Here is a 14978-nt window from a genome sequence, read left to right as displayed (position 1 = left end):
TTAAGGGGGTCTGAATACTTTCCGTCCCCACTGTATATATATATATATATATATATTTTTTTTTTTCTTTTTAAATAAAAGTAATCATCATTTCAACCAAAGCCATTGTTGCCAAGTAGATCAACAAGATCTGTGTTAACAAAATTGGTAATTTGAAACATTTGAAAATCAAAACATTTGTAAATTAAAGAAAACGGCATCTTTTGAAAGATTACTATGGATTAAATGTAAATTTATCTGCATCTTAAACACAAAAAAATTATAAAATACTTTTATACATGCATATATGTTTATACTTGTATAGCAGTTTGCACTCAGAATGATTCAGTAAAATTTATGGTAAAAAAAACTTTGCAGAACTTTGGCGTAAAAAATATGGTAGCAACATTAAGTTTTACAGACTGAACTTAAATGTATAGTAAAAAAAAAAGTATATTTCAAAAACTGAAATAATGTTAATATACCAAATTACTCACAATTTATAAGCGCTGCTCAGCATCTGTGGCAGGCTGTCGATTTGATCTGGACCTCAGTAAAAACTAGACCTGAGAATCGAAAACCGGTTCTGATTCAGAATGGTTCCACCATTTCAGAACCAGATGATTTTCCTGAATTCCTAAACGAAGCATTAAAAGAATCAAAGCAGAAGTCAGTGCGTCCTCCTAACATGTTGACAAAAACTTGACAACTGTTCTGTGATAACTTGCATTTAATCAAGAATCATCCTAATATATAAAGGTTTGTGGTCATGGTTTCTCTCTTTAGCCGTGTGCCTTTCCTTTCTCGCCACACGGTTGAGAATTATTGCAGAATCTCGTTAGCATGAGCGTGCAGTGACATCCCAATCTCCATGTGACGTGATCAGTGATCATCAGCGGAGTGATCTGGGGATTGAGACGATAGAGTTGTTGTGAAGCTGATTCACTTGTCATGTTTTACGTTTCCTTCCAGAATATGAGAAATAAAGGAATGTCACTCATTTTCATAGCGGTTCATGCTCATATAAATATTATTTATTACTAAAACATTAGCCAAAAATCCATTTATCACTGATTCATTTTAGTTCGCCATGTCGTGAACAATTTCCAAAAACGTCACCAAGTTGAGGTTTACACTTTATCGTCCGGATCAATGAATGAATATTTGACCATTTTGAGATTATTAGCTAAATTATTAACTAAACACACTCTTGTTTGATGAACAGAAAGTTTGGCTTTTGACACGTTACAGACAGATCTGCCAGTGCTCCATTTCTTTTTCATTTTATGTCAAATTTAAAATTTTAAGTGAATATTATGTGAATTTTCTGTAAAATCTGATTTAATTTGACAAATTGTATTTTATTTGTGTTATATCCGCTCCCTGCATACTATCAGCATCGGTGTTAACCATTGAAAATCCAACATTTAGATTAATTTGCTTTGTATTTTATGATATATTGCCAAGATATACTTTCAAACGTATCAAGTAAATAAAGACTTTTCCAGAAATTGCTACTTTTACTTTAAATGCACATATTTGGTCTTATTGTTTACAGTTAATCAGCGAAAATGCAATGAAATTACTTTCCTTTTCTAACATCGTAAAGCCATTTGTGAGATGTGATGCCCAATTTTCAAATCAATTCCTGTAAAATGAAGATAACTTTTTTCTCATCTCCACCATCCTGTTTGAGTCAGTAAGGAATCACATTACGGAAGTAAAATGGGCTGTGAATGCTTAACTATATATGTATTTTTTTACTGCTCAGATGAAGAATGCTGACTTTAATCTGGATCCCTACATTCAAGAGTTTGGAATCAAGGTGAAGGACGACATGGCCGAGGTGACGGGGAGAGTCCTTCCCGCTCCCATCCTGCAGTACGGCGGTCGGGTGAGATCTGCTTTACTGTATCTGAAGCTCAAACGGGTCCTGTTCTACCTCCTGTTCTTGTTGTTCAAACAGTAGATCATAACGCTTGCAACGCTACGGTTATGGGTTCGATTCCCGGGGAATGCATGAACAAGGTTTAGAATATATATATATATATATATATATATATATATTTTAATGTTTTAAAACAGCGGTGTCAAACTCAGTTCCTGGAGGGCCGGAGCCCTGTAGAATTTTGTTCCAGCTCTGCTCCAACACACAAACCATTTAGTTCTCAAATAAGCCTGAAGGACTTGATTAGTTGGATCAGGTGTGTTTAATTAGGGTTGAATCTAAACTCTGCAGGGCTCCGGCCCTCCAGGAATTGAGTTTGACACCCCTGCTTTAAGGGTGCTTTCACACTTGGTTCGCTTGCCTCGTCCGAACCCGAGTTCGATTGCTCCCCCCTCCCCCTGCCCCTGCTGGACTGCGTTCATATTATTTTATTTGGGTCCGAACCGCGGTTCGTTTGCATCATCAAGCCAGCAGCTGTTTACCCCGTTGCTCAGTAATGATGGCGCAGGAGAAGGCGGCAAATGCATAACATTGCTCTCTGCACTTTTATATATTTACGTTTTTGAACCGTTCGTTTTGTTTACAAAGCTTCGGTACATAACGGCACTTACGTCTGTCTTACGAATGTACTGCAAATGCTCTAAAGAACGCTGAAAGCGAACAGAAATGAGATATATAGCTCTCTGTTTGCAGCGCGTCAGTCACACTCATCAGGAAAGTGAGTGAAACACACACACAAACACACACTTTTATCAAATAATACATCATTAATAGCGGTTCACTTTGGTACGATTGCATTCACATCAGCAGCGAACCATACCGGAGTCACTTGAACCGTACCCCAGACCACCCTTTTTCTGCGGACTAGGGTACGGTTCGCGGGTGCGCACCCGAGTTCAGAAGATGGCGTTCACATCATCCACACGAACCGAACTCTGACGTCAATCGAACCCGGGTGCGCACCAAATGTGCTAGTGTGAACGCACCCTAAAAGAAGTCTCTTATGCTCACTAAGGCTGCATTTATTCAATCAAAATTACAGTAAAATTGTGAAATATTATTACAATTCAAAATATTCTATTGCAAAATATTTATTATAAAATGTAATTTATTTCTGTGATAAAAGCTGAATTTTCAGCATCATTACAACATCTATACATCAAAGAATCCAGAAGAAAAGTATCACAGTTTTTTTCACAAAAATATGAAGCAGCACGACTGTTTTCAACATTGATAATAATCAGAAATGTTTCTCGAGCAGCAAATCAGCATATTAGAATGATTTCTGAAGATCATGTGACACTGAAGACTGGAGTAATGATGCTGAAAATACAGCTGCGCATCACAGGAATAAATTACATTTTACAATATATTCACATATAAAACCGCTATTTCACATTGAAATATTATTTCATAATATTACCGTTTTTACTGTATTTTTGATCAAATAAATGCAGCCTTGGTGAGCAGAAGAGACTTGTTTCAAAAACATTACAAAATCGTACTTATTCCAAAACATTAGCTGGTAGTGTACATCACTTTAGATAAAAGCATAAAATGCATAAATGTTGACGTGCAGCTTTGACACATCCAGCGCCGCTTCATCATCACCTCCTCCAGTGTGAGATTTCTAAATTCTCTCTCGTTCTGCCGGTGAACAGAATCGTGCCATTGCGACTCCCAACCAGGGTGTGTGGGATATGAGGGGAAAGCAGTTCTACAACGGCATTGAGATCAAAGTCTGGGCCATCGCTTGCTTCGCCCCGCAGAAACAGTGTCGGGAAGAGGTGCTCAAGTAAGTAAGAACACGTATAGAACAGAATAAAACCGGTTTCTGTACCTTCTCTGCAGGTTTTCTCCAGACACTCACGTCTGTTTTGCATCATTTGCATTTTTCACTGATGCTCACATGCATTGCTCTGATGTTTTTACTTTGTTTACATTCAAAGCTACTGTTCTTATTCCTTGTTATTGTTTTGTATATTTTTGTCATTTTTAGCATTCTGGTTGGTTGTTAGGTGATAGATGAAAAAAGCCATCCTAAAAGTCGCATTTGCATTGTCTGCCAATTTTTTCCCCCATATATCGGCGCTTGTTGCACGTGTGTAAATGGCAAAAACACTTGTTTAGTGTTCGATTTTCTTTTTATTACTTTATTTTTTTATAGTATTTATTTTACAGTATTATTGCAATCTATTTCTTATCAGTGTTATTTTAGTGTCATTGAAATACTATTATAGTTTTTATTCATTTTTTGAATAAGTTTTTATGTTTATAATTATAAGCTTTAATTTGTATAGTTTTTATTAAGTTTTCTTTGTTTCAGTTTTAGTACATAAAAGTAAAATGAGAAATGTTCCCTTGGCAACTAGCTGAAGTAAAATGTTTTTTTTAAATATATAATTTACTTTCAGTTAACATTTATTTTAAAAATGCTTTTTTATGGTTTTAGTTTCAGTTTTAGTAAACTATAATAACCGTTTCTTATTTTTATTTTTATTTCACAATATGACCATAATCTCAATATTGTAGTCAATAATCATAATGAAATCATGGCAATTATTATTATTATGTTGTAATATTGAATTGGTCAAAAATGGTTACTGAAAGAATTTCAAGTTGGTTCTTGTAGAAAGAATGTACCCACATTTTTTTCTCAAATCTTGCAGCCCTAAAAGGATTTCACACTCAAAAACAAAACAAACAAATTAATTCAAATGCTGTTCTATTGAACTTTCTATTCAAAGTAACCTAAAACGATATCAAAAATATTTTAAAAATATACAAAATATTAAGCATCACAACTGTTTTTAACATTGGTAATAATAAGAAATGTTTCTTGATCATAAAACCGCTATGAATACTTTGGTGTTAATGTGATGATCTCTTCCTCAGGAACTTCACCGACCAGCTGCGCAAGATCTCAAAGGACGCTGGGATGCCGATCCAGGGTCAGCCGTGTTTCTGTAAGTACGCACAGGGAGCCGACAGCGTGGAGCCCATGTTCAGACACCTGAAGAACACCTACTCTGGACTGCAGCTCATCATCGTCATCCTGCCCGGGAAAACACCCGTCTACGGTAAGAACGGCGCACACAGAGCCAGAGCCACCCTCCTGCCAAACGCCCTCAGACTAATGAACACACGTTTGATCTGTGCAGCGGAGGTGAAGCGTGTGGGAGACACTCTTCTAGGAATGGCCACTCAGTGTGTTCAGGTGAAGAATGTGGTGAAGACCTCCCCTCAGACGCTCTCCAACCTCTGCCTCAAAATCAACGTCAAACTCGGCGGCATCAACAACATCCTGGTGCCGCATCAACGGTGAGAGTGTGACTGAAGTCCCTCTGGATGTGTTTAGATTTAGCTTGAGCATTAAAGGGAGCGTTCACCCTAAAATGAAAATTAGCCCATGATTTACTCACCCTCAAGCCATCCTAGGTGTATATGACTTTCTTCTTTCAGAGGAATCCAATCGGAGTTATATTTAAAAATGTCCTGGCTCTTCCAAGCTTTATAATGGCAGTGAATGGGTGTTATTTTTCAATAGTTCAATAGAAGTCCAATAAAGCGCATCCATCCATCCATCATAAAAAGTGCTCCACGCGGCTCCGTGGGGTTAATAAAGGCCTCCTGTAGCGAATCGATGCATTTTTGTTAGAAAAATACCAATTTTTAAAACTTTATAAACCGTAATCTCTAGCTTCCTCTAACTGTCGTACGCACGTTCACGAGAGAGTGGCGTCCAGCAGATGACGTAGGACATAGCGCAAGTCATATACACCTAGAATTGCTTGAGGGTGAGTAAATCATGGGGCAATTTTCATTTTTGGGTGTACCTTTAACACTTTATTTGAACCTTTTCTTAGGTCGTCAGGAACTTCACCGACCAGCTGCGCAAGATCTCAAAGGACGCTGGGATGCCGATCCAGGGTCAGCCGTGTTTCTGTAAGTACGCACAGGGAGCCGACAGCGTGGAGCCCATGTTCAGACACCTGAAGAACACCTACTCTGGACTGCAGCTCATCATCGTCATCCTGCCCGGGAAAACACCCGTCTACGGTAAGAACGGCGCACACAGAGCAGAGCCGCCCTCCTGCCAAACGCCCTCAGACTAATGAACACACGTTTGATCTGTGCAGCGGAGGTGAAGCGTGTGGGAGACACTCTTCTAGGAATGGCCACTCAGTGTGTTCAGGTGAAGAATGTGGTGAAGACCTCCCCTCAGACGCTCTCCAACCTCTGCCTCAAAATCAACGTCAAACTCGGCGGCATCAACAACATCCTGGTGCCGCATCAACGGTGAGAGTGTGACTGAAGTCCCTCTGGATGTGTTTAGATTTAGCTTGAGCATTAAAGGGAGCGTTCACCCTAAAATGAAAATTAGCCCATGATTTACTCACCCTCAAGCCATCCTAGGTGTATATGACTTTCTTCTTTCAGAGGAATCCAATCGGAGTTATATTTAAAAATGTCCTGGCTCTTCCAAGCTTTATAATGGCAGTGAATGGGTGTTATTTTTCAATAGTTCAATAGAAGTCCAATAAAGCGCATCCATCCATCCATCATAAAAAGTGCTCCACGCGGCTCCGTGGGGTTAATAAAGGCCTCCTGTAGCGAATCGATGCATTTTTGTTAGAAAAATACCAATTTTTAAAACTTTATAAACCGTAATCTCTAGCTTCCTCTAACTGTCGTACGCACGTTCACGAGAGAGTGGCGTCCAGCGGATGACGTAGGACGTAGCGTAAGTCATATACACCTAGGATTGCTTGAGGGAGTAAATCATGGGGCAATTTTCATTTTTGGGTGAACTTTGACAGCACTAATCTATATATATATATATATGCTTTATATCGGCCATCGGCCACCCTGCTCTCTAAGATATCGGCATCGACTGTCAAAAAAACAATATCGGTCGACCATCGGTCGGTATGTGTAGAATTTATGATCAGAATTAATGTTCAAACTTTGGCAAAAAATGTAGGGAAGTATCAGGGAATTTAAAAAAATTGTGATTTAAAGGGCTGGAAAATATAAAATAATTATTTAAATAATAATTAAAAAGTCATTGAATTTTTTTTACATTTTTCTTTTTTTCCCTACTCCAAAGTACTGCACCTTTGCTCTTTGTGGGTGCAAATTCTATAAAATAATTTTTTTAAGTAATTCTCGTAAATTGCAAACGACTAGAAACGTTGCAGACGACTAGGTGTGTCTCCTTGTCGCCCTCTTGCTACAGATATTGTTCATGGAGCTTAAATTGTTATATTTAAATTGCTTAAATATATATACACTGCTTCTTTCAATTTATTATACAAAGTCTAAACAAAACTGCATGATAATTTAGATGATTTACTCAAGCAGCTTTCTTGAATTGACCATTCATCAGATGTATTATAACAAGAACATCTATTATTGATCTAGGACATAATGAAGTTATATAAATCTAACACAACTCTCTGTAAACCCAAGCTTAGCCGAAAGCCACTTAATTTGAGGCTCATACTGAAAGCTGTAATTACCAGCCTGCTGTTCTTTGTGTGGCCGAGTGCCGCCCAGTTTGCTGCCGGCTCCAGAAGTGGCTCGGGACACGGGTGGAGTGTAAGGGAGGACGCACCGGAGGTGGGCAGAACAGGATGGGAGCTTTACAAAGAGAAAATGGCTCGCCGGTGACTCACAGACGCAAAGGAAATGATGTCACACCCGCCCTGCGCATGCAACCTCTTGTACACGTGTACTCTTTCGGCGGTTGCCAAGCAATGGTGACAAAGGCCTGAGTCACGCAGACGGATGGCGAGAACATTGACAGAGGCAGGCTGGTTTCTGTAGGGAACGTGAGGTGAACTGCTGATGATCACTCAGTGTCCTGCAGCTAGGGGGCAGCAGATTTCTCTACCTTCTCTGCAGCTTTTCTCCAGCTGCTCATGTTTGTTCTGCATTATTGGGATTTTTCACTGATGCTCACATGCATTGCTCTGATGTTTTTACTTCGTTTACATTTAAAGCAACTGTGTCACATTCTTCCTTGTGATTGTTTTGTAGGGGGTCGGGTCGGATCTCACGGGTCGGATCTTGTTGCTTGTTTGTGAACTGCAAAACCAACTTTTTTTTTGGTGTCTGATTTGTGCCACTTAATTTTTATTTTTTTTAATGTTTTATTTGTTAGGGACAGATACAATAAACATAGATGAAAATGAAACACCAGTCATCCCATGCATGTACCATAGTGCTTGTAGATGAAGCTAATTTGCAACACTTGTCCCTAGGAGGGCTTTTATAAATTAGAATTACAATAAACAAGTTGTACACAAATTTATAATATAAGTACACTAAACATGATTACAGGTTTGCTGATGTATCAACCAAGATTTCGTGGCTTTTTAAAAATGATTATAATTTACAATAGATTTTGAATAGTCAGGCAATGAATTCCAAAATGTTACACCTTTCACTGAGAGAACCGTCTGAGCAAATGATGTTTTACAATATATAACTTCACAGTTTCCACTAGAAGCCGCTCTAGTGGATCTACTGCTTCCCTGCAATCTCTCGAATTTGATTTATAATTGGCATTTTATTTTTAGTCTGATACATACACACTACCATTCAAAAGTTTGGGGTCAGATGCATTATGCATTAAGTTGTTCAAAAGAGACATTTATAATGTTACAAAAGATTTCTGTTTCAAATAAATGCTGTTCTTTTCAACTTTCTGTTGATCAAAGAATCCTGAAAAATAAAATGTATCTCAGTTTCCACAAAAATACGAAGCAGCACGAAAAAAATCAGAAATGTTTCTCAGGAATCAGCATATTAGAATGATTTGTGACACTGAAGACTGGAGTAATGATGCTGAAAATACAGCTTTGATCACAGAAATAAATTACATTTGAACAGATATTCACATAGAAAACAGTTATTTTACTATGTATTTACAATTTTACTGTATTTTGCTCAAATCATGTTTAAAAGACTTTCTCAAAAACAAAAAAGATCTCACTGACCCCAAACATTTGAATGGTAGCATGTCTGATGAACGTCATATCTCATTCTCCACTTAACGCAGGATTTTTTTTTCATCATTTTTGTTGAACCTCATTTTTAATGCAACATGCTCTTATGATGTAACGTGACTCATCTGTGCAGGTGGTGGGCAGTATGGACGCTCATCCCAGCAGGTACTGCGCTACAGTACGAGTACAGCGACCCAGACAGGAGATCATTGAAGACCTGTCGTACATGGTGCGAGAATTACTCATCCAGTTCTACAAGTCCACCCGCTTCAAACCCACCAGGATCATCTTCTACAGGGACGGCGTACCAGAAGGACAGTTACCGCAAGTAAGTCATTTTATGATTCATTCAGTGGCATCAAAAATACAGTAAAATTCTGAAATATTATTACAGTTTAAAATTACTGTTTTCTATGTGAGTATATTGTAAACTGTAATTTATTTCTGTGATGCGCAGCTGTATTTTCAGCATCATTACTCCAGTCTTCAGTGTCACGTGATCTTCAGAAATCAGTATAATATGCTGATTTGCTGCTCAAGAAACATTTCTGATTATTATCAATGTTGAAAACAGTCGTGCTGCTTCATATTTGTGTGGAAACCATCATACATTTTATTTTCAGGATTCCTTGATGAATAGAAAGTTTAAAAGAGCAGCGTTTTTTTTTTTTTAAATGGAAATCTTTGTAACGTTCTAAATGTCCTTGTGTAGATCCTGCACTATGAGCTGTTGGCCATCAGAGACGCCTGCATCAAGCTGGAGAAAGACTACCAGCCGGGCATCACCTACATAGTAGTGCAAAAGCGCCACCACACCCGCCTTTTCTGCGCTGATAAATCTGAAAGAGTGAGTTTCCAGAAAACAACACTTTAAAGTTAATATTCCTAGAAGCAGAGTTATTTTAGTAGCCTATCACTGATATACTATTATAGTTTTTGTTAATATATTGAATTAGATTTGATCTTTTTTATTTTAGTTTAATTTAGTTGTTTTTGTCATTTTTATTCAGTTTTTTTAATATAGGAATAATTTTCATTAAGTTTTAGCTTCAATTTAAGATGCGAAATGTTGCCTCCACAACTAGCTAAAATAAAATAGGTTTAAACTTTTTTTTAAAAATATTTTAAGTTAATTTTATTTTATTTTATTAATTAAAATGTTTTTGTGGTTTTAGTTTTAGTTTAGAGTTATTTTAGTACTTTAGCTTAATCTAAACAAAATGAGAAATGTTGAGTTAAAATAGCTTAAATAAATCATACATTTAATATAAATTAAAACATTTTAATGTAAAAATTAATACATTCAATTTATAAATTAAACGTAAATTGAATTCAGTAGCTGAAATAAATGTCTAATTCAACTAGCTGGATTTTTCATGTTTTATTACAGTTAATGTTTATTTTATTTCAAGTCAGAAAAATGTTTTTGTGGTTTATTTATTTAATTTGAGTTATTTTAGTACTTCAATTTTAAATGAAAATGAGACTTGGCAGCTAGCTGAAATAAAATTATTATTATTATATTTTTTTATATATATGTGAGTTATGTTTATTAGCTTATTTAATTTTAGTTATTTTAGTACTTAAATTGAACAAAAATGCCTTGGCAACTAGCTGAAATAAAATAAGTTTATATATATATATATATATATATGTTTTAGTCTTTGCAACTTTACAGATCTTCTTTATGCACCAAGAGCTCGTAACACTTCAAAGAGAAAGGAAAACTTGAAATCGCATCATATGACCCCTTTAATGTTTATTAGCTTATTAAATTTGAGTTATTTTAGTATTTACACTGAAAACAATGAGAAATATTGCCTTGCCAACTAGCTGAAATAAAACAAAATTAAATATATATTTTTTATTAGTTAAGGACAGTTTGTTTTTTTTCTAAGTAATCCATTGTTTTTTTTTTATTGTTTTTTTATAGTTTTAATTTTAGTTTGAAGCAATGTTGATTCTAATCCCTGTGGTTTTGCTCAGATCGGGAAGAGTGGGAACATTCCAGCAGGAACTACGGTGGACACCAGCATCACGCATCCGTTCGAGTTTGATTTCTACTTGTGCAGTCATGCAGGTATTCAGGTGAGCACACTGACGTGCTGCAAGCATTCATTCATGATTGTGTGCCTGTGGTTTGACGTTCTGTGGTCCTCGTCTCAGGGCACCAGCCGACCCTCACACTACTATGTCCTGTGGGACGACAATCGCTTTACAGCTGACGAGCTGCAGATTCTCACCTACCAGCTGTGCCACACATATGTGCGCTGCACCCGCTCCGTCTCCATCCCAGCGCCTGCGTACTACGCCAGACTCGTGGCTTTCCGTGCCCGATACCATCTGGTGGATAAGGAGCATGACAGGTGAGGCCAAGATCATGAACATCTGTAGCTTTGATGTTATTAAACTGCATTAGCTATTAACATTAATTAATGTTAATTAAACTTAATACAGTAGCTCTGGTCCAAAACCTAGTGAGCAGCCTTGCTGCCTACATAGTAAAAGTTCCTGTCCTCTGACCTGCTTCTCCATATCTGCTAGATCAGGAGTTCCCAACATTTGTTTTTTGTCAGCCAAACCCCTTAGACATAAAATGTTTACTTGATGTATCCTCTAAAATTTTAGGTTAATATTTCAATAATTTAACGACACTTTTGCATGTTCATGCTTTTCTGATTTTAGTTAACGGTCACAGAACATGAACGTGAACATAAGTTATAAAAAAAATGATTAGTAGTATTTTTTTATTTTAAATGATTTATACTGTATATATATATATATATTAGTGCAGCTTCACACACACACACACACACACACACACACACATATATATATATATATATATATATATATATATATATATATATATATATATATGGCTTATTATATATTATTTGTTATTTTTGTTTTAACTACAATTAATACATACATACTTGCAATACATGTATATATGTATGTGTGCGTGTGTATGTATGTATTGTAAATTAATTGTCCTGTAAAATAAATAATGAATATTGAATTATTATAGGACTAATAAATATTACATGCACTGCAATTTGCAATACTAATATTACAATACTTATATATTGATACTTTTTTCCAGAAACTCTCATTATTGAAGAAATAATAATTGTTTATAATCAACATTTCTTTCACTTTACATGTCATTTTCATTTGAGCTTTTCGCAGTGCATTGCCTTTTCAGAAAGGAATACATCCATTGCTTATAGTTTATTGAGATTTTTTTTTTTTTAAATAGCCCTTGTATCTAGAACTCACTTACAAAACCTAGACAAGGCAAGAGTACATGCTTAAAAATGTATTCATATAGAATATTTCATAAACAATGGTAATTCAACGTGCTTTACATGAAAGGGATTTTAAAAAAAACATAAAAGATGCATGAGAATTTAAAAAACAATGATAAGCAAGAAATAAATATTAAAAATATATTTAAAATGTGCTAAAAACAAATAAGAAGAAAAGAGAAGAATCCATAAATAAGATGAAATGATGCAATCAGTAGGACGCCTACAAATGCTGTTTAGGTTTAAGAACAGAGCTTTTGTCTCATTGCCAGAAACAATATCAATCTTTTCTGCTTGGTATTTATTTGATCAAAAATACAGTAAAATTGTGAAATATTATTACAATTTCAAATAATTGTTTTCTATGTGAACATATTGTAAAATGTAATTTATTTCTGTGATCAAAGCTGTATTTTCAGCATCATTACTCCAGTCTTCAGTGTCACATGATCTTCAGAAATCATTCTAATATGCTGATTTGCTGCTCAAGAAACATTTCTGATTATTATCAATGTTGAAAACAGTTGTGCTGCTTCATATTTTTGAAAATATGATACGTATTTGATTTTTTTTTTAGGATTCTTTAATGAATAGAACGTTCAAAAGAACAGCATTTATATTTGAAATATTTAAAACTTTTGTAACATTATAAGTGACTAAGCTGCCACTTTTGATGCTCTAATAGGGTGACCATACGTGCCATTTTCCCAGGACGCGTCCTGGCCTAAAATGTAATTTATTTCTGTGATCAAAGCTGTATTTTCAGCATCATTACTCCAGTCTTCAGTGTCACATGATCTTCAGAAATCATTCTAATATGCTGATTTGCTGCTCAAGAAACATTTCTGATTATTATCAATGTTGAAAACAGTTGTGCTGCTTCATATTTTTGAAAATATGATACGTATTTGATTTTTTTTTTAGGATTCTTTAATGAATAGAACGTTCAAAAGAACAGCATTTATATTTGAAATATTTAAAACTTTTGTAACATTATAAGTGACTAAGCTGCCACTTTTGATGCTCTAATAGGGTGACCATACGTGCCATTTTCCCAGGACGCGTCCTGGCCAGGATTTCTATATTGCCTAAAATATCTAGGTTTTGGCTTTGTGTGTGCGGACCGATCGGTGTATGACATCAAAATACCTCGAGAGCATTTTGAAAGCATAAGGAACCGTCTGTATGGTACTTTGATGTCACCCACCGATCGGTCGCCACACGCAAACAAAGCCAAAACCTAGATATTTTAGGCAATATAGAAATCCTGGCCAGCACGCGTCCTGGGAAAATGGCACGTATGGTCACCCTAGCTCTAATGCATGTAATATCAGTTTTAAAGTCCTCTTTTATCTGGTCTCTGTGTTTGTAGCGGGGAGGGCAGTCACGTCTCTGGACAGAGTAACGGTCGGGATCCTCAGGCTCTGGCCAAAGCCGTGCAGATTCACCAATATATATATATATATTATATAATTTAGATAAATATTTTATATATAATAACAATGTTTTATATATATATATATTCCGTTTAAAAACTTTTTTTTTTGCATTTTTTTTAATTTTTGGGTGAACTTTTCCTTTAAACCTTTTCTTCCACTTGCTTCTGTAAACAAAGCAATACAAGGTCACTGAGGCAAGTCATAAGGAAAACCGCAAGTCATGTTTAAGATGATAGAAGAGAATGAGATGTGTTTGTCTCTACCGGGAGCTCGAACAATGCAGGAAGTTGTTTGTATATAGTGAGCTTGTCCTCTCTCCCACACAGGCTCATGAAGGCCATTGGGTCGTATCACCACACGCTCCCACCCGTCATAGCCGTTCTGCATTCTTTTCAAGCGTGCCGTTGGTAACACTGCCACATTCCCTTCCCAACAAGCACATTAACACATGCCAGTATCATTGGCCTGACACCAGTCGGTGCAGTGAGCATGTGGGCATGCCGGAAAACGCCTTTTCCGCAGGTTAAGGGAGCATTATGTCACGTAATCATGTCATACGGTGGATATATGAAATGCATGTTTAAACTGAGTTCGTGTTGTAACTGGAGCCTTTTAGTAATCATATTAAGACTCGGCCCGTATAACATTTGATGTCATACTTTCTCACCCGTTTCAACACCATAATTCACATTATCAGTATTCATTCTTGCACTGAACTGAATGCTACAGAATATGGAAAAATGGTTTTACAATTGATTTTACAAAGATGAATGAGGCCTAATAGCCTAAGTAAAACCACTCTTAACATCTATTCTGGTTTATTAAATGGGTTAAGATTATAATTCATATTATCAGCTTTTTATTCAAGAAAATTCATAGTAAAAATGTACAAACAGATGGAAAAGAAATGATAGAGAGATCCTTTAACGTTTGTATAACCCGGGGAAAAAAGTTTTTTTTTAAACATTTCAAAAACTGAGCAGTTTCAATGTTCAGAAAACATTTAGAAGTAACGTTTTTATGACTTAATGGGAACATTAGCAAAACATAAACTTGTTAGCAGATAGATAGATAGATAGATAGACAGATAGATAGAACGCTAGATAGACAGATAGATAGATAGAACGCTAGATAGACAGATAGATAGATAGAACGCTAGATAGACAGATAGATAGATAGAACGCTAGATAGACAGATAGATAGATAGAACGCTAGATAGACAGATAGATAGATAGAACGCTAGATAGACAGATAGATAGATAGAACGCTAGATAGACAGATAGATAGA

The 14978-nt window shown here is 36.1% G+C and overlaps 2 protein-coding genes across 2 annotated transcripts in view; both read left to right on the top strand.

Moving 5' to 3' along the window:
* LOC107552510 (protein argonaute-1-like) overlaps nt 1-14217 on the top strand; it is a 42729-nt gene extending 28512 nt beyond the window's left edge. Inside the window, exons 10-21 of the mRNA XM_016234405.1 lie at nt 1751-1873; nt 3589-3722; nt 4823-5007; nt 5089-5248; nt 5802-5986; nt 6067-6226; nt 9061-9268; nt 9653-9787; nt 10927-11028; nt 11107-11306; nt 13624-13696; nt 14017-14217. Of these exons, the coding sequence (XP_016089891.1) occupies nt 1751-1873; nt 3589-3722; nt 4823-5007; nt 5089-5248; nt 5802-5986; nt 6067-6226; nt 9061-9268; nt 9653-9787; nt 10927-11028; nt 11107-11306; nt 13624-13696; nt 14017-14217 (1866 nt within the window). The remainder of the gene's footprint in view (nt 1-1750; nt 1874-3588; nt 3723-4822; nt 5008-5088; nt 5249-5801; nt 5987-6066; nt 6227-9060; nt 9269-9652; nt 9788-10926; nt 11029-11106; nt 11307-13623; nt 13697-14016) is intronic.
* On the top strand, nt 5798-6265 carry LOC107552523 (protein argonaute-1-like). The gene is made up of 2 exons (XM_016234422.1): nt 5798-5986; nt 6067-6265. Exons 1-2 carry the CDS (start codon nt 5845-5847, stop codon nt 6228-6230), a joined length of 306 nt encoding a protein of 101 aa, XP_016089908.1. The 5' UTR covers nt 5798-5844; the 3' UTR covers nt 6231-6265.
* Nucleotides 14218-14978: the final 761 nt, after the last annotated feature.

The sequence above is a fragment of the Sinocyclocheilus grahami genome, unplaced genomic scaffold (genome assembly GCF_001515645.1).
Source record: "Sinocyclocheilus grahami isolate Dianchi unplaced genomic scaffold, SAMN03320097.WGS_v1.1 scaffold452.1, whole genome shotgun sequence".
NCBI classification, from domain to species: Eukaryota; Metazoa; Chordata; class Actinopteri; order Cypriniformes; family Cyprinidae; genus Sinocyclocheilus; species Sinocyclocheilus grahami.
This window is presented reverse-complemented; position numbering and strand designations above follow the sequence as displayed.

Bases quoted from the DNA above. Each gene is read 5' to 3' on its own strand.
- LOC107552523 (XM_016234422.1), top strand. From the start codon at position 5,845: ATGCCGATCCAGGGTCAGCCGTGTTTCTGTAAGTACGCACAGGGAGCC. The intron at 5,987-6,066 runs GTAAGAACGGCG...TGATCTGTGCAG, and splicing joins CGGGAAAACACCCGTCTACG to CGGAGGTGAAGCGTGTGGGA.